Raw genomic sequence first — 24,186 nt, forward strand, 5'->3', positions numbered from 1 at the left:
CACTGTCCCGCATGACATCCTTCTCCACATCAGGAGATTCTCCGCATCAGAAGTGTGGCCAGCAGGTCGAGGGAGGCGATTCTCCCCCTCTACTCTGCTCTCGTGAGACCCCACCTGGAGTGCTGCATCCAGCTGTGGAGCCCTCCACATCAGAAGGATATAGATGGGTTGGAGCGAGTCCAGAGGAGGCCACAAAGATGCTCAGAGGGCTGGAGCACCTCTGCTATGGGGACAGGCTGAGAGAGTTGGGCTTGGTCCGCCTGGAGAAGAGAAGGCTCCGGGGAGACCTTATAGCACCTTCCAGTGCCTGAAGGGGCTACAAGGAAGCTGGGGGGGACTTTTTACAAGGGCCTGTAGTGACAGGACAAGGGGTAACGGGTTTAAATTGAAAGCAGGGAGGTTTAGATTGGACATCAGGAAGAAATTCTTCCCGGAGAGGGTGGTGAGGCACTGGAACAGGTTGCCCAGAGAAGCTGTGGATGCCCCATCCCTGGAAGTGTTCCAGGCCAGGCTGGATGAGGCTTTGAGCAACCTGGTCTAGTGGAAGGTGTCCCTGCCCATGGCAGGGGGGGTGGAACTAGATGGGCTTTAAGGTCCCTGCCAACCTAAACCATTCTGCTGGGTGGTGGGCTGAAACCATCAGGACATTCCTCCATCTTCAACCCCTTCTCTCAGGATTGGCTGGTCTTACCATAACAGCACAGGTGATCCTGTAGCAGCCTTTTATCCCAGGCAGGAAGGAGGCCCTTCTTCCATGGGGAGATGTGTGTAGTAGCCACACACTGAAGAAAGCTGACCTGTGTGCCGGGAGGGTCTCTGGAAATTGGATCCGGTCACTGCAGTTGTGAAAGTATAGGCTTTAGTTTAGGCAATCAGTAGGAAAAGGAGTTGTACATGAGCAAAGCCAGGTTGAATGATGTTTGCTTAAAATGGCAGTGCCGTGTACCTAGCGTGGAGAAATGAGGGAAATATATTGGAGGTCTTTATGGTGACTGACTGTATCCGTCAGTGTGTACCTAGCCGGCGCAGCTTGTCTGCGTAACGCTGTTTTCTCAGCATTTAACTGCCTGCTCGTTTCCAACTTCCTTTTCTCCAAAACCACTTGACAATGAAATACCTTTAGTGCTTGTCTGTATGGCTGTGCTCCGTGTACGCTGCCGTTACTGCACAGCTGCCGTGGCTGGTCTGGGTGACCTTGTGTGCTCTTAGGGGATTTATTTCTGTCCTTAGACTTGACAAAAATTAAACTGTGCTAAGTTTGTGGAATGTTGTCTTCTGCATTAAAGGTCTGTTTAATTCTGGTCCTTGCTTAGCGGTTTCGTATTCTCTTATCTGAAAAAAAAAATTATACGCTGCTTGTGAGCCTTTCAAACTGAGGCTGGAAAGGTTGTTTTAAATTCTTTTTTAAACGTCTGAAAGGTAAGCAAGTCACAGGAATTTTGGACCTGAGGTTGCTGTTTTTTCTAACATAACAACAAAATAAAATACTGGGGACTCCTTCAAAGCAGGATTCAGTTTAGAGGCTTTTGTATGTATTGCAAGCAAAGCAGGATGCAGTACAGTCTCTGTAGTCAGTACTGTTTGCTTATCATACTTTTTTGGAGACTGAAAAGCCTGGCTTGCTTGCTAGTATACTGGATTTATTTTAGGTGTTATAGCTGTTTGTTACACCTTTTCGATGTTCTGTTTCATTGGAGATTGAAATCTTAATGCACTTATTTAAAAAAACAAACAAACAAACAAAAAAAACCCCACGAAAACCAACTTACAAAAAGATGTTTGGATATATGTGCTGCATTGTTATCTTCCATGGCCTTTTCTGTCTTTGATTGTACCTCTAGACATACCAAATGAAAGATTAAGTCGAAAATTTATAAAGACAAACATTTCCTGCTTTTGGAATAATACTTTTAAGATGTTCTAAATTTGTTAAAAAGTGCATTTGGATAGAGTTACAATTGATTCTTTAGAATCATAGAATCACTAGGTTGGAAAAGACCTTAGAGATCATCCAGTCCAACCGTATCTGTCCACCACTAAACCATATCTTTCAGCACCTCATCCACCTGTCTCTTAAACACATCCAGGGATGGTGACTCCACCACCTCCCTGGGCAGCCTGTTCCAGTGTGTGATAACCCTTTCAGTGAAGAACTTCTTCAGGTGTTCAGATATTCTAATTAAGCAAGGTAGAAATGTTTACCATCAAAAAGGTAACTTTTTTCTTCAGTAATTCCTTAAAGGAGCTAAGGCTGGAGGGTGCTTTGTTTTAAGTCAGAAATTAGGCTAACAGTGTCAGGGGGAAATATTACAAGTCTCAGTGAACGTGGAGCATGCTGCTTTACACTCAAGATGAAAATGCGTGTAACCGGGCAACTTTGAAGTAGGTTTAGCTGAAATCTAATCTTATACTGGAAAATAAAGTTGTTACATGTGGCTAAATGATAATGTCATGCAGATCTATGTGTGTTGTAAACGTGTGTTAGGAAATTGGTCCCCGAACTGTAAGTTTTAATTCATTCCAAGGTCATGGATTGACATGGTTACAGCTGCAATACTGCAAATTCTATTTGCAGTTACAAATGCCTTTAACACACACACACACACCCTCAGTCTTACCCGAACTTGCATTGGGAAAATGGCCATTATATCGGCACCCTGTACTGAGAAGCATTAAGTGTCTTTATTTTTTATCAATGCTTTACAGAACAAAAGAGATGAACATCTTTTGAAAAAAAGAAATGTTCCCCAAGAAGAAAGTCTAGAAGATTCTGATGTTGATGCTGACTTCAAAGCAGTAAGTTCCTTGATGCTGGAACTAATTTTACAACTTTGGTGGTGTCTCAAAACAATGTATTCTGGTTTTATTTTAACACTGAAAGTCTTGCAGTTACTTGAAAGCAAAATCATGAACTGTTACACTGTTAAAATTAGTTTGATTGTATTAAATGTTTACAAAGAATACAATTTAGCAAGAAACTTACTAAAATATTTTCTTTTTCTTTTCAAGCAAAATGTAACACTAGAAGCTATACTGCAGGTATGTTACACTTAATGTTTTTATTGGGTTTTTTGTTATTAGAAGTGTGTGTTTTAGTTGTTACTGGGTTTTGGTTTTGGTTTTTTTCAGAACGCCACAAGCGACAACCCAGTAATCCAACTGAGTGCTGTCCAAGCTGCAAGGTAAAAATAAAGGCTCAAGAAATACATTACCTTCGCATTTTTCATGATGAAAGTTACTTATTTTACTTTCACATTTAATTTCACAGAAAACTCCTATCCAGTGACAGAAATCCACCTATTGATGACTTAATAAAATCAGGAATTTTACCAATTCTGGTAAAATGCCTAGAAAGGGATGATAAGTAAGTATACTTTTAAATATGTTTACCTAGACTGAAAATCTGCATCCAGGAAACCATCTCATTATTTCAGATGAAACTGAGGCTTTGTAGCACCATATGATCTGACAGAACAGATCACATTCCATGATGACAAACCATAAATTCTCCAGGAGTATTTTTTCTGCCACTGAAACGTCATTTTAGTTTTTAGAGCTTGCATGAACATTTCCAGCTAATGGAGAAAACCTCACTAAATTTCTCATTGGTTTTGAATATTCCAGACTTTTGTTAACTGTTTTTTAAGAAGCCTGTCTCAGACTTACTGTGTGTATTTGTGCGAAGGCAGAGAACATGCCTGGTGGTGAAGAGGGTCTTCTCTTTGCCAGAATACATTTGTCATCTTTCCTTAAGGTTATTAGCTTAAGTTTCTGGCTTCTTTCATTCTCACTGCAAGGTGGTTTTCTTTCTGGCTTTGTACTGCTCTGTCGTGTGATGGTACAACACAGTGAGCATACTATGTTATGTTTCTTGGAAAACAAGTGCTTCAGTAAAAGGGAGGTAGTGAACACTGGGCATGTAGTTGCAGTAATTTAATGACATGTATGAAAAAATGTTGTGTTCCACAATCCGTGAGCCCATTCATTATTCAGATACGTGGGGATTAACACATTTGAGGTAAATGTTTTGGCCTAGCTATGGTCTCAGGCAGCCACAAATGTATCACAGAATCACAGAATGGTTTGGGTTGGAAGGGACCTTAAAGACCATCTAGTTCCAACCCCCCTGCCATGGGCAGGGACACCTTCCACTAGACCAGGTTGCTCAAAGCCTCATCCAGCCTGGCCTGGAACACTCCCAGGGATGGGGCATCCACAGCTTCTCTGGGCAACCTGTTCCAGTGCCTCACCACCCTCTCCGGGAAGAACTTCTTCCTGATATCTAATCTAACCCTCCCCACTTTCAATTTAAACCCGTTACACCTTGTCCTGTCACTACAGGCCCGTGTAAAAAGACTCCTCCGAGCCTCCTTGTAGCCCCTTCAGGTACTGGAAGGTGCTGTAAGGTCTCCCCGGAGCCTTCTCTTCTCCAGGCTGAACAAACCCAACTCTCTCAGCCTGTCCCCATAGCAGAGGTGCTCCAGCCGTCCGAGCATCTTCATGTACTTACAGTATTTCCAATTCCGAGGTTATTTCTGCAGCCACGAGGGCTAGAAACTTTGGTTGCAAAAACATGAAGCGTGAGTAGCACTGCTTCTAGCTTGTTTAACAAAACAGTTGCTGAGAAGGCAGCTGGCAGTAACGTTCAGATCAGGAGAGCATTTTCAAATGGGTCATGAATGCCTGTGTTCCCTAGATGTAGATGTGTTTCTTCACAGTTCAGTGCCATGAAAATGGTTTTAATTTGAATTTTCTGTCTAGTTTTTGTATTATTTACCTTCGTAAATGTTTAATAAGCCTTTTGAAATTGAACTCCAGCATATGATTAAGCAGTCCTTTTAATTTCAGTTGATATATAATGAGTAGTAGAGGTAAATTCTGCAAAGGCTTTGTATAACAGGTTGTTAAATCTGTTGTTCATGTTACAACTGGAAGCTTATCACAAGAAGAAGGAAAGAAGAACCAACCTAAAACTAGAATTTTAATGCATTTAATCCTAGAATGTAAAGGTCTGTAGATAGCTGCTGACAGGTACTATTTGATTTACAAATCCTTATTTACACATCTTGGGCCTTCCCATCTAATTCTTTTGCAGTCCCATCCCCAGTTAAAACCTTAAAATGCTTTGGAAACTAATGCACAAAACCAAAAGCTTACAGGAAGCAGGTGCTATGGGTATGTATAAATTGATAAAGACCCAAAAAAGCATGGAAATGAAAACCAGTCACCTAACAGTAAATATTCTCTGCTGCTCCCGGAGCCAGACACGCTGTTACGCTAACCACTACAAGCTGTGAACTTTTATAGCTTTTTACAACTCTTGACCTTTAGAATTTGCTTGAAGAACAGTTTTCATGCAAGCTGCTTTACTGAACTGCTGTGTTGGCACAGACAACAGTTGGCAGATGTCTTAGAGGAGAGGTTCCCCAGCTTTCTTAATATTAGTAACTCATTTTACGGGCATTTAATGTCGGTTTTAATGCAGGTACGATGCTGTCTTTTGATACTGATGCTAGGTCTTTCCCCTGTCTGTGATGGAGCAGGAAAATGTCTTTATACCAGTATACCAACTTATGCTCGATCTGGGATGTAATGTTAGAAGGGCCAAGTTCTTATTAGTTGTGGTCAGACACAGTTAATTTATTGACAACTACTAATGGCAGCAAGACAGTTGCACTTTCTTCACTGAACACGAATGGGGTGTGGATCAGCTGGATGTGGAGAGGTCTCTGTTACACATTAGAGAGGCATAATTAAATTTTATGACCAGGGGTGTTAGAAATCTTTCATACTGGAGGCAATTAGTTGTTTAGTGGTTAACTTCACTGGTTGGTATGTGCTTCAACAAGTATTACTGCTTTTATTTATTTTTATTACTAATATGAAGGCAGAATGATGGGTGGTTGACAAAAAATATAGAATGCAAAATCTTTGTTTTCTTACAGCTGTTTGTCTGAAATGTCCAGACTTGGAGATTTATTTTTTTTTTAAATCTTAGCTCAGTGGCACTGCTTGAATGTAGAGTGTCCAAGAGAAATGTAGAGTGTCCAAGAGTGAATACAGCTATTAACGCTCAAATGAACCATAAAGTAATCTGCAGATCATGTTTCAACTTCGCACTGTAAAATTATTTCATTACAGTCCTTCATTACAATTTGAAGCTGCATGGGCATTGACTAACATAGCGTCAGGCACTTCTGCACAGACTCAAGCTGTTGTACAGTCTAGTAAGTATTACAGTTTGTTTTCTGGGGGTGGTGGATATCATGGTAAAAGGGGGAGTGTTTGGATAACAAATGCCATTCGGTATCAAACCCATTAAAATAATAAATGCATGCCTGTCCTCTTCCTCAAAAAATGAAATCTACATTTGCTCTTAAACATTCATCTGTTTGTCACTAACAATTAATATTATGGATCCCAGACCTGATTTTCCTGTAAAGATAGAGAATGACAGATAATAATAATGAGTATGACAAAAAATGTGAGTTCTTTCTAAATCTTGGGTTCATTTCTGAAGTCATGTACTGTTAATTCCGCTACGGCTAAAGCCTATGTTGGGAAGTAATTCTTTCTTCCTCCAAGGTACTTTCATAATAAAGTTGTTAAAGGCATATAGTTATGTAAGGTTGTCCATTTAAATACAGAGTTAAGAAAATTGCCGTCCTCTCTTTCATCATACGATTAGTATCTCCTATACACACCTCGTGTGTTTGTGCTGCCTCCGTTTTCATGCTTAACCAGCCAGTAAGGCTTCCGTTATGAAAAGAAACAGGAAGTAAACTCAAGTTAATTGAAGAGAAATTATTAAAATTGATTTTTCAGGATTGTATCTATAGCTTTTATGTATCAGCACGCTTATCTTGAAACAATCACCTTTATTCTAGATACAACATTTAGTCATTTATCGAGAGACTCTACTTAAGCAATTATATAATAAATTGTCTTGGCATATTCATATTCAGGTTTTGTATGGAAAAATAAATGGTGACTCAGTTATTTTATTTCTTTTTTTAAAGTGTGTGAACTTGCCTTTCAAGTCAAATGCTGTTTTGTAGGTTTTAACAGCTAATAAAATGTCTCACTAACTGCGTAGGTAAGATGTTGGACCAGTAGAATAAGAATGCTTATCAAAATGGACTTTGGTTAAAAATCCAAAGCCTTCCAAAAATCCTGACATGATTTGGGCACCTCTGGTTTTGGGTTGCTTTTGGGGTGTCTACATATCTTTGAAAATCTATTCCCAAGTGTTTTCATCCTTCCCAACTTGTTCACCGGTTAGTCATTGTTTTCTTCTTTAAGCAAAAAAGAGAATTTGATTGAAAATATGGCCAGCGCAGCTAAAAGCATAGCTGCTACCTGAGCAATGACTAGAGGTCCAGGCTGGGTTATGTCTCTCCCAAAATCTGTTTAGATAATGCTTGAAAAGAAGGAAATGTGATAAAAGGACTTTAAAGAAGCAAAAAGTATTTTCCAAGCTTTACTCCTGAAGAGGAAATGGAAGAAGTTTAGTCTAAAAGTTGTGTTGCTTTGGCTGGGAGGTGACTGGGAGACAGGAGGCTCCCAACTCTGCTGCCTTTAGATAAGGGATGGTTTGAGGAAAGAAAGCGGTAGGCCCTTGCATGATAGATGGGCCCTGGTGCGGCCTAAATATAAAAGGTGTCCCGCAGTCAAGGTGGACAGATGGCAGTTAGACGGCCCAGCAGAAGAGGACTACTCCTACACACGCACACCAGCTCTTGGCAGGAGCCAGCTGGGAGCAGAAGTAATTAATTTTTTTGAGAGCAATAGATCAGGTAACCTGCAACTTGCGCCTCCTCGGACTGTCCTGCCTGAGTGCTGATAGGAAATCATTTCATGGGTGCTTCTGAAAGCATACCAGGGTTGCAGTGCAGTGTAAATGACATACTTGACCGTCCCCTCTGAAATATGTTGAATACACACGTGGCTGGAGGATAATCTCAGTAATCACTGAGAAGGAAGCTGGAATATTCCACTCGAGCTAATGGAAGTGGGGTGGTTGTTACAAGAACAGCGTTCTTAAGTAGCACTGTGTTGCTGTCCCTCCTAACCTGGCAGTTGTAGGCAGCTGCTGAATTACTCATCTGGGGTGAGGAAGGAATTTTACATCGTCTTTATTTTTCATCACTGTATCTTTCAGGAAAATACATCAGGGGGTTTTGGCTCATTATCACATGTGAAATTATCAGCAGTATATTGATTCACAGTTGCTCACACATTGTGTTGCAGTTTTTAAAGTTTTCTTAAGCTATTTTTGTAGTTATCTCTACAAGAAGAAATACTCTTTCCTTCAACAGTGTATGGATCTATTTGCTCAGAGAGACTATAGGACGAATATAATCATATACAGATTTTTAAAAATTGCTGCAAGAATTGCTGTTTTTCAACCAATATGGGTTCTGCAAAGGGAAGTAATGCATGGGAGTAGTAGAGGGATGGTTTCTTAGCTCTGTTAAACTTATATAATTGAGCAGAGACTGATACCTAAAAGCAGTACCCCTTCTTTAATCTGATATGTTGCCTGCGTCATATAAGAGCAAATTAAAACCTGTCTTAGGACTGGCAGATGGATGTACATCTTCCCCGCGTATGGAAACTAACTATAGCCACCTCTTGGTAGGGAGCTATTTTCTTCAAGTCAAGATGGGAAGCACGTTTGCACGAGTAAGCATGTCGTTCTGCCAAGTGTGTATTGTGATCTTGGGCAGCTGGGAATTGCCAGGACGCTAAACCTGGCACCTACACACTTGAGGCTCTTGTGTATGACTTCGAGGAATATGGGGAAATGTTTAAATATGGGGAGCGTTGTTTAGTAGTTGCTTGTTCTCATCTGTTTTTCCCCTCTCTACATAGGTATGTTTTACATATGTATAGCTATGATTAAGTGAGGTTTTGTATGCTCTTTGTAACAGAAACGTGTCTTTTCCTGTAACACATGGTAGCCTAAGTGTTTTGTATTAACCAGTGAAAGTGTTGTGCATATACCACGTTCCAGTAAAATCAAATTTTGTGTTCTGTAGATGCAGTACCCCTCTTCTTGAGACTACTTCATTCGCCGCACCAGAATGTTTGTGAGCAAGCTGTCTGGGCTCTCGGAAATATTATAGGTAACTCGTGTTGTTATTATAATGATTTGAATTCAGGGAGCGTTTCATTTTAGAATTTGACTTTTTGAACATTGGCATTATCATATGAGACTATGTTTCCTCTAAATTCTGTGATTTGATATAATTTTTCATGTGGCCAGAATTGCATAAGTACATCCTATTTTTTTCTGAAGGATAGTATCACTCGCTGCACAAAATATTTACAGGATAAATTTTCTCTCATAAAATATGCATACGTATGTGTATTTAATTGAACACTAACTGTTAGTAGCAGACTGTTGGTGAGGAAACATAGAATTTCAGTATCCCGACATGTCATTGCATACATTTCAGGATTTTCCATTTTTAATGTGATTTCTTTTACAACAATTTTCATTTCTGTAGGTGATGGTCCTCAGTGTAGAGATTATGTCATATCACTGGGAGTTGTCAAACCTCTTCTGTCCTTCATCAATCCCTCCATTCCCATCACCTTCCTTCGGAACGTCACATGGGTCATTGTAAATCTCTGCAGGAATAAGGACCCCCCACCGCCTATGGAGACAGTTCAGGAGGTAAATAAAGAATTAAGAGTCAGATAATGTTTTTGTACTCTGGGCTAGAGGCCAAATGTTTGACATTGTCATACTATGAATGTATGCATGATTATGCCACTGTCTTGTGCCACTTATCGGTTGTTAAAAAAAGTCATTTGACCAATTTGATGCTTCTAGCTAAGACTGTAATGGAGGTATTGGTAACATCGGAGACTGAGCAAGACTAAAGACTGCTGAGCCATATATTAAAATGGACACAGCAAAAAATTAACACACTAGAAAGTGTTCACATGCTCAGCGTTCCATGTTTTTATCAAAAAAAGGCAACGAACGTGATTCTGTCTACAGAAGCACTCATGTCATTATTTTCAGTAAGAGGAAATGTAAGTAAACTAGTGGATGTAGTGCAGTGTGTATTTCAGCTAGCTGTGACCATGCAGTCAGTGGCAACTCCCCACTTGAGGAGAGAGGCATCTGAAAATCCTTTTACACCGGAGAACGGAGCAAATGCGGTTTGCTTTAGAGTAGGCACAGCCAGTAAAGTCATGTTGTTTGGCTAAGAACTACAGTTGTATGTGAAGGTCTTCATTTGAGGACAAATTCCAAAGTGTAGCTGTGGTTACTGAAGCCATGTGAAGTATAATATCGTTAGCACCTAAAATGTAATGAAAGGTTAAAAATGAAGCAGAGAACGTGGAAAATTTTTCAAGTAATACTTTACCAAATAACCTCCCCTGGCCTAAGCAGTCTTATCATGGCTCGGTTTTAGATCTTCTCCATAAGTGAATACAAAAATAAATTTTCCCTTTAATCCAAGAGGGATTTTTTATCATCAGGCCAACGTTTTTTATTATATTGTGTGGTAACAAAGCTTTCAAAATAGCAGGGTGATGTCTCGACTCTGTTGGCTTGTTTTCCCTCAAAACAGTCTTCCCTCTGTGCCTTTGAAATAAAGTGTTGTCTTGTATTTCTACGATTTTTAAATACTATACGTATGTTTTTATACCTACTTTGGGGGAATGGCCAGCTGCTGGGAAGTGTGTGAATGCAGTACGCTAAAGCGGTCTCGAGCAAAGCTTTGTGACTGCAGTGCTTGGGCTCGCGATTGTACAGCCAATTTCATTCTCCTGTAATGACCGATGAACTTCTTTTCAGATCTTGCCAGCATTGTGTGTTCTCATTTACCATACAGATATAAACGTAAGTAATTTCTGAAGTTTTAGATACTTAGATTCTTTCTTTTCTCTAGAGAGAAAACGCTGCGAGGTTGTGCTTACTTGGCAAACTTGGTTTTGTGTGTTAATTTAGGTATGATTAAGTCGTAAATGCATAATTAAATATGGTGCCTAGTATAACTGTAGGCATTCGGAGCATGAGAAAGAGAGTGTAGACTCCATTTCTGAGAGATCTTGCCCAAAAGTCTTTCTTTTAATCCTTTAAACTACATTAAAAAAAATTCTAACTTGTGGAGTTGAGCGCTAGAAATTTAAAGTGCCAGTTTTACCATCAGCTTCGCTTTAATTCTGCCCCAATTTATAATTTTGCATAGATGGTATATAATGCCTGTGTAGAAAAAGAATACTTATAATTCTGTATATCAGTCCAATCAAACGTTGTGATCGTATGGGTAAATCTGATTTTGTAACCTGTTGGTGCCTGGCTTTGCAACCCGTTTAACCAAGGAAACCATACGAAAATATACTTAAACAAACAACAGTAAACTGTTGTTTTGTGGCACCTTTGACAACGTTTCTTCAGGTTTTTAATACTAAACCTTCGGTAGTTCCCACATTCCTGGTCCATGGGTTTACATATATTTTCTGACTAAAGTCCTAGAGGGGTGGACTGATCTCCTGGTGTTGTATATTGGGACTTTGGGAACAAAGATCCGTGTCACTAAGGAATACTGAGCTGCTCTCCTCCTTTCAGGACTTTGTAATGTCTTTGACTCTTGCTCCCTCATAGCCATCCTTCAATTTAGGGAAGCAGGAGTTTAACCCTTGTGGTGGGTCTGGGGAAAGAGCATAAGGTCGAGTCGCTTTGGTACGGTGATAGTGGTGTTTCTGCTGTTCTTTTGATGGTGCAGTGGGCCTGGCTCCACAAAAATATTTGCAAACAGTTTAATTTGGGATCTTGCCAGGGTTTTCCCAGTGTAATGTGAGTGGGAGCCAGCACATGGTGACATTCCAATTCATAATTTGGACAAACCTGAATGGAAATTCATAGCAAACCCAAACATACTTCTACCTACAGGCTTTTTTTCCCCTGCCAAATTTGAAAGCTTTTGCAGGCAGTGATTGTGAGACTATGTGATGCCAGGTTTTGACTGATCTCAATTAGGGTGCCCGTCTTTTTGATCCTGAGAGTCAGGTGCTAGTTTGGAGGTACCAGTCTGGTCCCAGCCTCTCTGTACTGGAGCAGCAAACCTATCTTTGGAGATGAGTCAGTGACGCAGGTAGGTCAGCCAACAGTCCTGTGAGCGCTTCTGCCGGCTGCTGCTCTCGTCACCAACAGGGCTGTGGGGCAGCAAACTGGTGAGGCACCATCTCTCACTGCTTCTGCTGCGATACTGGCTCCACTGCAGCACATTCTGCTGTCCCTGTGGCATCAGCAGGTGAGGGCAGCAGCGGGCTGTGTCGAGGCGGCATTAAACTGGTCTCTCTGGGCCTTAGAGCTGGGTGGGAGCAGCCTGTGGGTGAGGACTTTAAAGTCCTTCCTGTGATTCACAACCGTAGTATTTAGGTGTCTTCATAGCTGGAAATCTTAAATCTGTTTTAAAAGTAGAGTAGATCTAGCTAACTCAACAGATGATGTCCTCAGTTTCTAACATCATCTCTTACGTGATGGGATATCTCTTTCTACTGGCTTTGTTACTGCTTCAGATACTACCTTTCAGTGACTGTAACTTTTTGTACCTTTCTTTTTTTGAGGCCTCTTGAATCATCATTATCAAGTTGTCAGTGACTTAGTCTTTGTTTTCTTTAAGATACTGAGATCATCCTGCATGATAGTTATTTCTCCGTGGGTTTGTGCTTTGCGAGAGCAGTTGCCACCTTACAATAGTTGCTAGTCCTTTAGCTGGTGTAAGAACTCCTTTCCTTTGCTGTGGAATTTGGTCATAGAATCACAGAATGGTTTGGGCTTGAAGGGACCTTAAAGCCCATCCAGTTCCAACCCCCCTGCCATGGGCAGGGACACCTTCCACTAGACCAAGTTGCTCAAAGCCTCATCCAGCCTGGCCTTGAACACTTCCAGGGATGGGGCATCCACAGCTTCTCTGGGCAACCTGTGCCAGTGCCTCACCACCCTCTCCAGGAAGAACTTCTTCCTGATATCTAATCTAAACCTCCTGCTTTCAATTTAAACCCATTACCCCTTGTCCTGTCACTACAGGCCCTTGTAAAAAGTCCCCCCCAGCTTCCTTGTAGCCCCTTCAGGTACTGGAAGGCTGCAATAAGGTCCTCCCAGAGCCTTCTCTTCTCCAGGCTGAACAAGCCCAACTCTCTGTGTCTGTTATCTGTATATGAAGGCAGAAGGCGGCACACATCCAGCACAGTTTCACTTCAGAACTCTGCTGTGGATCAGAAACACTAAGGTGTAGATGCACAGATTGGAGACTGAGGGGAGGTGGGTAGTCTGTAATGAAAAGGTAGCTCAGCTAACGAGTTTCAGCAGTGCTTGGAGGCTGGGCCGGTGTTTTCTTCAGAAGGTTACTACTGCAAGGACTTAGCTGGTTGGCGATGTTTGAAATGCAAATCCAGCCCAACAGTTTACCTCTGTGAGATGCTGTATGCTGTCCCTTTTTGCACCAAAATGTGGTATTTAATTTTGAGGGAGGACATATAGAAATTATTATTATGGAACAAATGGCTCCACTTCCGTAGTTGTATGTAACAATCTAACATTTTACGAAATAGGTGTCATCATAATGTTTGAGTTTTTCCTGTAACTAAGTTGCATGCTCTTCCCTGCCCTCCCTCCAGACATGTGGAATGTTGATCACTAAATTAAGACCCCAATTCCATGGGTTTTAATGTTCATTGTGTAACCATGTTCTTTCCAATCCATAGATTCTTGTGGACACTGTTTGGGCTTTGTCCTACTTAACGGACGGTGGAAACGAACAGATACAAATGGTGATTGATTCAGGAGTTGTACCTTTTCTAGTTCCCCTTCTGAGTCATCAGGAGGTTAAAGTTCAAGTAAGTCTGGTTCAGTTGCTGCTGAATAGTCCTCTGTAAGCTGTTCTCTACAAAACGTGCCTTAGGGTATTTATTAGCAGAGTCGTGAGATGAGCATCTGTATAGGTACACTTGTTGCAGGTAAAACTGAAGAAAAAAGGTACCTACGCTGGGGAAAAAGGTTACTAAAATGAAAGGAAACTGAAACAAAACCGTTCCAGTATTGTTTTAAGCAAAGCAACAGGTTAAACGTTGACTTCCATCGTGTGATTACCAGAGGTGCCTTCCTCTTGTAGTCCTCAAATATCTAATGACAACAGATCGTACGTTTTCCAGAATTCAAGTTACAGGCTCTTGTTGCTGCATACATGGTTCTGCATATTCTGTCTGAGCAGCTCATGGAAATCAATATTTTGGGACCTTTTGAATGTTAAAATGTTTGCTGAGTCCTTTTACTAAAGTTAATTACTAATTAGCTACAAAAAGATAGGTTAACTTAGCTTGTTTGAGGAATTTCAAAGCCAAAAAGTTAGTTAAATGTGCTTGATTTTTATAAACCAACTGTTAGGTGTCTGTGCATCCGTCATGTTCGTTTAGTTGGTACCTCGGATGAGACCTGGCTGTCTTGACGTCTGTCAGACCAGCTCAGCCGATGAGAAGGAGTCTCTCCAGTGTTCTATCACTTGTAAAGCATTTACTGACCAACACATAAGGGTATAAAGTCCATTTCTGGAAGTCAGCTGGGAGTCAGTAAGAAGAGAAGTAGATGTGTGGTTTTCAGCTCTGTAGTGGAGAGTTGAATGGGGAAGTGGGCAACCTTGGCAGACATAGGCAGAGCCTGGAAACAGTTAATTCAGTAACCCAGTAGCGGTAACTCAGATCGGATGCGTGATGAATTAATTCTTCTGTTGTTTTCATACTCTTTTAATTTCTAATCCTTACACTTTTGGAGTTGAGCTGCGTCGTGGCTGTGCGGTTAAATGCTGCACTGTGTGTTTCTGTTTTGATGGAACAGTACCCATTCTCAGGATGCAGCTCAGAGGATGAAGGGCTAAATTGTATTTTGCGAAGTGTTTTTAGACGGAGACGTCTTAAAATGATCTTTGTTTTAGCATAAGTAACAGCGATGTCTTTAACGTGCAATTTCTTTTCCTTCCCATTCGGATATTCAGACAGCAGCACTGAGAGCAGTAGGCAACATAGTAACTGGTACTGATGAACAGACACAAGTTGTTCTCAATTGTGATGTTTTGTCTTATTTCCCAAATCTCCTGACGCATCCAAAAGAGAAGATAAATAAGGTATGGTTTCTTTTCTTCCTAACTTAATGGTCTTGTTTAAGAAAGAAAACACTAGTCTGTAGTGTACTACAGAAGAATTTCTTACAGCGGTTATTTCTGGCATTGTGAGCAGTTTTGCGTAAAGACGTGGCCATTGGGGCTGGTGTTTCGTTAGGGCTAAAGCCAAACCAGCATGAGGATCCAGGCCTTGGTGTTTAGTGCTTTTGGGGAGGGCTGATGGTTTTTGCTTTGGAGCATGGTCCTGTTTTTCACTCTGCAAAGCGAGTAACCGATGAACTTGCATTGCGGCTTTTCATAACTCAGGAGTGTTACGTTTGGTTGAATGTAGTGCGTTGAGTAAGTTCGATTCCGTTTTTCCACTCCACCTTTTCGTAGTACAGTTTGTTCTCTCGGCCATCTTCACCTTCAAGGCCGTAGGGATTGCCACTGCCCTGTTCTGAAAGCTGTCCCTGCGTTTCCTCTCCTGCCTTTCAGCAGAGGTAATGTCATAGAATCACAGAATGGTTTGGGTTGGAAGGGACCTTAAAAGATCATCCAGTTCCAATGTAGCTGCTGCAAGGACTAGGTGGAATAGGGAGAGTTGAATGAGAGAAAGTGATAAGTGCCCACTCTCCCAGAGCTGTTTTATGTTATTCACCTCCTCTTTTTCCCATCCTTGTGCTGTCTGCCTCTGCAAGAAGGGGCTGGCTGAGGAGGAGGCTTTTGTGTTTAGCTTACGTGATTCCTCCACTTAGTGTACCATCAAGGAGAAATCTATTTGTGAGGAATCTCTGTTTCTTCGGGCCTTGCCAACTGTCAAGAGCTCTGAAGGAGTTATCTCTGACAGTTCAAACTGCTGTGATTTGTTTCTGCCTGCCCTTCCAGCTCTCACAAAAGAACAATGAAGAGCCCTCTTTGAATGCCAGGAAAGGGATTATTTTTATATAAGGGGAGTCTAGAATTACTTTTTGTTCTAAGTGTACGTTGTGAGGGGCAAATGCAAATAAGAGCAAGATACACATCCCTAAAAAATGGAACCCATTATGTTTTTTCCCTGCAGTACTTCATAATTGGCTGCTTGCCACATCTGCCTGTCTTTTGCTTGAGATCTGAGCCTTTTTAAGATGTTCTGGAATGCCTGGACAAGTATCCCACGTTGTAACCGGGAATTTGTAACTGCTTTTGGGTAGATGTTAGCTCTGTTGAAGCTGAAGGGGGTAACTGCTGGGTAGAATTGCAGGACTGAGAGTCCTGTCTGATACTTGAAGGAGCTTTCTGAGCTCCTCTTCAGGTTTCAGGGAGAAAACAGGAGATGGAGTTGGTCCCCCTTGTTATCAGCACAGGAGCTGCTACTGAGGATTACTGCATAAATCCTGTTTTTATACGAGGTTTTACCACTCTTCCTATTTTCCGTGCAAAACTGATTGAAAGTTTAAAACGTGGTTGTGATTCCAGCAAAGTGGATGTCAGGGTTAAGTCAGTATTGCTCTCGAGGTGTGGAGCCACTCCTTGTGCAACTCATAAACTGGCCCTGTGAATTAATCGGGTCAATTCTACATGGATCCTCCGCATGTTTGGATTTCATGGTGCAGTAAAGGTGTGTGTGTGCCAGAAGGGTACTGGGGAGGAAACCTGGAGGTTCTGTTTAGTGATCGGTCATGGCACGATTTTAGGTTTGGGGGTGGTTTAGTTTGGTTGGTTTTATTTTTTTTTTTTTAATCTGTTGACTAGTTTTTAAAAGAGTTTCTTCTTTTTTTTTTTTTTTTCGTCCATTCGTAGGAAGCAGTATGGTTCCTTTCCAATATCACAGCAGGAAACCAGCAACAAGTTCAGGCTGTAATAGATGCTGGGCTAATCCCCATGATCATACACCAGCTGGCTAAGGTCAGTCAAACTGTCAGCTAGGCAAGTTGTCATCCTCTTTTTATAAATCTTGACACGAGGAGCCCGTGATTTTTAATAACGAGCTTGACAGATGTTTCCATGCGGATTTGAATGAGCTATTAATTTTTATTTTTTTCAGGGGGACTTTGGGACACAAAAGGAAGCTGCTTGGGCAATTAGTAATTTGACAATAAGCGGGAGAAAAGATCAGGTACGTGTATGAAATGAGGGATTTCACATTGTCGCTGAAACGTTGCACACGCAGCCATTTCTAAGCAGAGTGCTGATCGTGGTTTTCGTTGTTTAGGTTGAATACCTTGTACAGCAAAACGTAATCCCACCCTTCTGCAATCTACTCTCAGTAAAGGATTCTCAAGTGGTACAGGTGGTGCTGGATGGCCTGAAAAACATCCTGATAATGGCTGGTGATGAGGCTAGCACAATAGCTGAGATTATAGAAGAGTGTGGAGGTAAGTGCTTATTAGGCTTTCAAAAATTTAAATTTGCTGGAGTGAAAGAAGACAAAATGTGTCCTTCCCCTTGCTGCTGTTGAGGTTTGCTGCAGCCGATTTTTTTTTTACCGTGGGCTATTTGAATAAGCAAGTGGGACTTTTGTCATGAGAGAAACGGCGTATTTTTTTCCTGTCTACTTCAGTTTAGGGATTGTCATAGAATCACAGAATGGTTTAGGTAGAAAAGGACCTTAAAGCCCATCTAGTTCCAACCCCCCTGCCATGGGCAGGGACACCTTCCACTAGACCAGGTTGCTCAAAGCCTCATGATGCCTGGCCTCGTCCAGCCTGGCCTCATGTTGGAGGCAATCGTTGAAGGACCTTTCTGTTGCTTAGGTATTTTTCTAGGTTTAAATGAGAATTGTGCTTCTTTTCATGCAATTATTGCACACACTTCCTTCTATGCTAAAACACAATTCTGGCTTCAGTTTATTGCCTTGGAAGCAGTTGTTTAGGATCATTATTTCATTACAGACCAAAGCAGGATGAGGAGTCAGGCTTTTGGATATTGCAATTCCAAGTTTTAACACATGCTAATTAACGTATTGCAGTAAGATGGCAGTGAAGGGGTGTTTAAGAACTCACTACACGGGGCATTTTTCCCTCGTGTATTGAGCCATATCCAGTTTAAAAATGGAATTAAATTTTTAAGCTGCTCTTGGCGTGAGACTTTGTCGCCTTGTTGTTTTAAACTTGTATGCAACAGGCAAATGAAGCCGCTTCCTTTTTGGTGATATACAGAAAGCACAATGACTGTGTACGGAAAATCACGCTACCAGGAGTCAGCGTTCACAGAGGAGACAGAGGAGTCCTGTAAAAAAATAATAATAAAACTTTATTCGAAAGGGAGAGCCACGGGGCATGTTCCTGTGGGGTCTCTCAACCTACAGAGGGATGCAGCCCCCTTTTATCCTACTTTTCCCGACTGCAAGAGACCCTCCTCATTTCCCCATTGGCTGAGGTACTCTGAGTGTACAGACTGCCCCATCCGCCTGAGACTTTCAAGACAAAATGTTTCTTTTGACATAACCAAGATATTCATGTTATTTAGATATCCAGATATTCAGTTGGTTTAACATATTCAAGGGATCATGTAATTTAAATATTCCAGATATTCAGGTAGTTAATACATTTAACACATTCAGGGGATAATGTTGTTTAGATATTCCAGATATTCAAGTAATTTACGTATTCAAGGGACCATGTAGTTTCGATATTCTTTCTTATCTTAAGACTGAGTTCACACAGGCCTCTTTTGTCCCTTTTCTTGAGCCTGGGTGTACGCAGGCTTCTTTTGTAAAGACACAAAACTGGTGTTCCTGTCAACTGGAACCACAACCGAAGTAGCTTGTGTGTGCAGTACGTACTGTGTATGTACTCTTGGCTACAAAGAGAGAAGGTTCTGTTATTCCCTCTTTATAAAATGTGGTACTCAAAGGTTCACAAACTGCTTTATTTTTCTGTCTGAGCCTAAGATAGCTCGTGTTAGACAGTATTTGCAAAGTGAGCTGCATCTTTTCTAGTAGTTTTCATTCGTTATTTATCTTAGCTCAGTTTTTTTCAAAATAGTAATTCAGTGTGAACTTACAAAGCTCTTCTCTGTTTTCTTTTATCCAGGGTTAGAGAAAATCGAGGCCTTGCAGCAGCATGAGAACGAAGACATTTATAAACTAGCCTTTGAAATCATAGATCAGTATTTCTCTGGTGATGACGTAAGTATGCTCAAGCCTGAAGAGTGCATGTGCCGTGCGGTTAGCTTAGTAGGTACGTCGTCGTTGCTCCTCCGTTCCAGTTGTCACAAACAGGTTATCTGGGAATTCAGTTTTCCTGCTCCTTTTTCAGTACAGTTCCCCTTAGTTGAAAGTCTTTGAAGAGTTTCTCAACACCAAGCATTTTCGTTAGCAACGTCGAGATGACTCCTCTGGCTTTGCCTAAGGAATTGGTGTCTGTAGACCATCCCGGTGCCTGTAGTTCTGCAGCCTAGCAGAGCCGTGTCTTCAGTTCTTCCCTTAAACTGAATCCTCCCCCTACCAGCTCTGACTTTCAGAGTTGTTAATTTTCAGTTCTTGGGTCCATCCTATGATTGCAGAGTTGGTCACCGGAAGTCATGTGACAAGTTCCCTGTGCTTGTCAGGATTCTGCGAGCAATGGCTAACAGTCTCCGTAATGACTCTGGGACTTCTGTAGCTGACCAAAGAGCACAGTCTGGTTGTTGCAGGTGGAAAAATAACCCTTTTGGGGTTAGTACTCCTTTCTGGGCGTTTACTTTTTACATGCACCAATGAAATTTAATCTGTGCCTGATCTGTGGAATTCATCTCCTTTACTGAGGAGCAAAACTTGACTTCAGGTTCATTTATACCGTTACCATCTTTTCTGGGGCCTCTGCAACTCGAAACTGTAGAAGTTCCATGTTTGGGAGGTAGGAGTTGAAAGGTAAAACCAGACAAATTTTCAGGCAGTTACTGTAAGGAGGGAGGTAACTCTTGTCGCCTGAGGACTGGTGCAAAAAAACCAACCCAGGAAAAAGAAATGCAGACTGCCCTAGGGAGACAGGGGCTGGTTCCATTAGCCTGCTTGGCAGTGTGAGGATTGGCTGCCCAGGAGTATTCCTGCCTTCTGTCACTTCAGGATCTTCTGTATTCTGATGAGATGTTGCTGGCGAATTCTCCTTCCTCACGAATCCCATCTGCTGAGCCCTGTGAAGGCACTGGAACAGGTTGCCCAGAGAAGCTGTGGATGCCCCATCCCTGGAAGTGTTCAAGGCCAGGCTGGATGAGGCTTTGAGCAACCTGGTCTAGTGGAAGGTGTCCCTGCCCATGGCAGGGGGGTTGGAACTAGATGGTCTTTAAGGTCCCTTCCAACCCAAACCATTCTATGGTTCTATGATTCTATGTACTCTGGGACCAGCGCTAACGGCTCCCTGGCTTTGGTTTGTGGTGTGGAAGGCACGCGAGCTCGGGTGACGTTACTGCGCGGTGCCCCTGCAGAAGGCAAAAAAAAAAGTCAACTCGGAGGTTTTGCAAAGCATTCTGAAACCAGATTCACTCTCCGTGTGGGCACGCCGTGCCCCACTCTTCCTCCTGAGCGTGGCTGCTGTCACCCAAGGCCGTAATCATTCCCTCCAATTTGGGTACTGTCACCCAAAGTAAAGAGAAACAAGGGTTTTAGGTGAGTCAGTTCTGACGCCCGCGCTACTCCAAGGCCAGGTCTCAGAAAGCTGTTCAGACACACACACCCCCCCATGCAGGGGCTCTTAAACTGCCTCAGAACGACAGGCGGTCCCCGCTGCCTGGTTGGCCGAGGCGGTGTGCTCCGCGAGCAGATGCGGCCGCTGATCCGGAGGAGGACGACGGGTAGGGTTTGCGGTCGCGCGCGCTGACGGTACTGGTCGCGTTGGTGGTTGTTACTAGAGCCAGTAAATACCTACGTTCTGACAGCTCTGAGGAAGTTGGGTGAAGTTGGATGCTGATACCTTTCCTTCTGTTCTGTATCCATGGAGTCACGAAGTACTTTGGGTTTAAGAAACCATGAGATTGCACTTATAGGGGCTGTATAAAACTGCTCTGAAATGAGTAACCCTAAATCCTTCAGGTTCTGATAGGAGATACCGAGCACTCTTTTAAGCTTTATGTCAGTATTTCTATCAGCTGCCCATAAAAACTATTTTCATGTTGAAGGAAAACGGGTGACAGCACAAAACTCATTCTGGAACTCGCAACTAGTGATTAGCCGACTCCAAAAGTACTAAAAATTGGCATTGAAAATTAAAATGCACCACTAAAATAGCAGCTGCTTTGACCAAGGCAGCAGCCCAGCCTCTGACCGTTTCAGTTTCCCTCGTGGTGTTGGAGCAGAGTGGACGCATTGCTCTTTCCAAATGCGTTTGATGCGTTGGATTGGAAAAACGGATGTAATTTAATTGCAGTTAATGTTTTTAAAAGAAGAAAATATGAACATTTGTGAATCTCTTTGATGGGCCCCAAACTGTGTGGGGAATCGGCCTCTCACGTACTTGTGTTGTATCCCATAGATCGATGAAGATCCCAGTCTCATTCCCGAAGCCACTCAAGGAGGTACTTACAACTTCGACCCCACGGCCAACCGTCAAACAAAAGAATTTAATTTTTAAGTCGAAAAGAAAAGTGCAGCTTCTCTGTCCCACACCAGTACGAAGCACCACGGGATGGCTACCAAGGGAAGAAAACAAAAGGCTCCAAGACACACACGCCTCTTCGTTTTGATGCTTCTAAAGCAAGCCATGTATCGGTCACTTTGCAGTTGCCAAACGTCACTGTCACGTGGACTGTCAGTGCATATGCATGATCTCTTCAACTGTTTCAGAACTCTCTTTAACAGTCCCAACTACCTTCTTTTTTTGTTTTGTTTTGTTTTGTTTTTGGCCTTCTTCCTGGTGCCACATGCTGACAACCGCAATCTGCAGTTTCCTTAAGAATATTCCACAGTGGTGGCGCACTGGCTTTCCACCAAGGAAAAGTAGCTTCTGCGGAAAAACGGTGCGCTGTGGATCGAGACACTTGGGTATGATGCGTACGTTTTGGAAGACTTCACGGGAGCCCAGTTTGCTCTGGGCCTCCATCATCGTCCTCCACAAACATGTTTTCATACGCTGTACATGGAAGAATTGATTCAGAAACGCAAGCCAAATGAATTTCATGGGTGAAACTGAAATGAAAAGTAACTTTAAAAAAAGAAACAAACCAACAACAAAACAAAAGCAAAAACACTTGGCAATTGATTAAAACACTTAAACGACAAACCTACTTCAGCTATCGGTAATTGATGTGTGTTCATTAACTGCCTCAGAAACCAGGGTTGGAGAATGAACTGTAGATTTGGACTGGTAAAGCTTTTGCCATTAGACCTAATTTTTGAGAACAGCGAGCCCGATTTGACCACTCACTTCAGCCTGTGTGTTCCTGCTGTTTTGAAGTAATCCAATGCTGTGCATGGTATTTTACCTGAGCTACAACCTGTTATGGACTTGAACTTCTGTTTAAGCTGAAAGCAAGAGTCCCAGACTGTAGAGAAGAAAAAAAATTGGTCCCAAAACCAAATGTATTAGTTAAAAAGAATCTTGCTTTCAACTTTCAGTGGTCAATCTATTTTTGTTTTAAATTGATAATTGGATATGGTTGATTTATATTGGGTTTCAACTGTGGAGCTTTCATGTTTACTGTAATTTAGTCTTAAACTATTTTTTACTTAGTAACCAGTGCTTATGATGATGTGGTTGGCAACAAACCAGCAACTACTTAGAAGCGTCGCAAAAGCTTCATTCTTGGAGTATGGGAAGAGTAATTCGGAAACGAGTCGCAGAATCTTATTGACGTGATTAAAACAAACCCAAGATGCAAACTGGTTGATGTGTGAGGCTGTGTGGAAGCTGCCGTTACGCAGCGTAAACCTGATGTGCAGCGCACATGAAATAACTCTACGGAAGGTATAGTGAGGTCATCGCTTTCGGAAAAATCCTCCGACCCAGTCCAAGGGATTTCAGTATCGCCGGGGTGAAGGTCGGTAACGTTGGAATTCTGTAAGCTATCACACAAACTGGTTTTGTTGCTGTTGTTTACTGGGTGTAATTTCCCAATGCATTGATGTGAAGGGATAGAAAAATCTAAACTAATTTAGTTCTTGGATGTGGGTTGTATTTACTGTGATGAAGATAAGGACAGATGCCATCAGAGCTTTGTGGATCAGCTGTTTTCCCACTGATGAACAACGCATAGCAGGTGTGCATTCATTAAATAGATATCTGCCAAGGTGGAGCCACTTTAAAGAGTGAGTTGTCTTGTATCTCAGCGGGATACAAGCGTGTGTTTAAACTGCAAGATTTTTACTTGCTAGATAATCTGTTTTAATATAGTGGTTTGGCCTCTGATTATTTATAGGTTTTATAAATTTTAGAATCAATTTCTCTTTAAGGTGGCTCGGATTTTTCAACTCTCGTGCACATAAAATTGAGTTGAAGTTCATTGTGCCTTTTTTCTTTTCCCAAAAGTTGAGTTGAAGCTTCATATGGTAACTGCATCCTCTTCACACACTATAGTCTAAAAATCTTGAAACCGTGTGGTGTTCGCTAAAACAAACCAACTAAACAAGAAGAAGTCAAAGTTAGGTAAGGTCACAAAGTTCTTGTAGAGTTCCAGCCGACGGTATCGTGAACAAATACTCCCCCCTCCCCCTTCCAATTCCATTTGGGCTCCCCATATGCCGCAGAGACCGACGGATACCCCGTTCGGCCTGCGCTGTTTATCCCGGAGTTGACAGCCAAATTGGGACTGAAACAGGTGTTTCCCCCGACTGTGAAGATTCGATCCTTTCCTTGCACTCGGCGCACTACAAGCGGGCGTCGGGGGACTGGGTGCGGCAGGACAGAGCGTTTGCTCCGTTATTTCTGTTGTGACCTTACCAGCTTTCGATTGGGATTGCACCATTTCAGAGTTAATAAAGGAAAACAAAGTATATTGCTGCACTTTTACGTTTTCAGAACAGTGTTTAAAATTGCATTGTTTTTATTATTTTTTTAAACTATCAGTTAAAATAGACTAAAACGTTCTTTCAAAGAGGCATCTAAATGTGTTCCTAATTTTGTATATGGGCTTAGGTTTTGTAACCAATAAAAAGCTGCTATCAAATACT

The 24,186-nt window shown here is 41.9% G+C and overlaps 1 protein-coding gene across 1 annotated transcript; it reads left to right on the forward strand.

Annotated features, from left to right (window-relative positions):
* Positions 1–2,706: 2,706 nt before the first annotated feature.
* KPNA3 (karyopherin alpha 3 (importin alpha 4)) lies at positions 2,707–24,186 on the forward strand (the record flags this gene model as incomplete). The annotated part of the gene is made up of 15 exons (XM_010153215.1): positions 2,707–2,796; positions 3,010–3,039; positions 3,130–3,182; positions 3,269–3,364; positions 6,142–6,227; positions 9,042–9,128; positions 9,513–9,682; positions 10,820–10,864; positions 13,735–13,866; positions 15,018–15,146; positions 16,905–17,009; positions 17,149–17,220; positions 17,317–17,479; positions 19,139–19,233; positions 21,554–24,186. Coding segments are annotated over 15 exons (1,452 nt in total), but the record flags the coding sequence as incomplete, so codon positions are not given.

This window comes from Eurypyga helias, unplaced genomic scaffold (assembly GCF_000690775.1).
Source record: "Eurypyga helias isolate BGI_N326 unplaced genomic scaffold, ASM69077v1 scaffold15156, whole genome shotgun sequence".
Taxonomy (NCBI): domain Eukaryota; kingdom Metazoa; phylum Chordata; class Aves; order Eurypygiformes; family Eurypygidae; genus Eurypyga; species Eurypyga helias.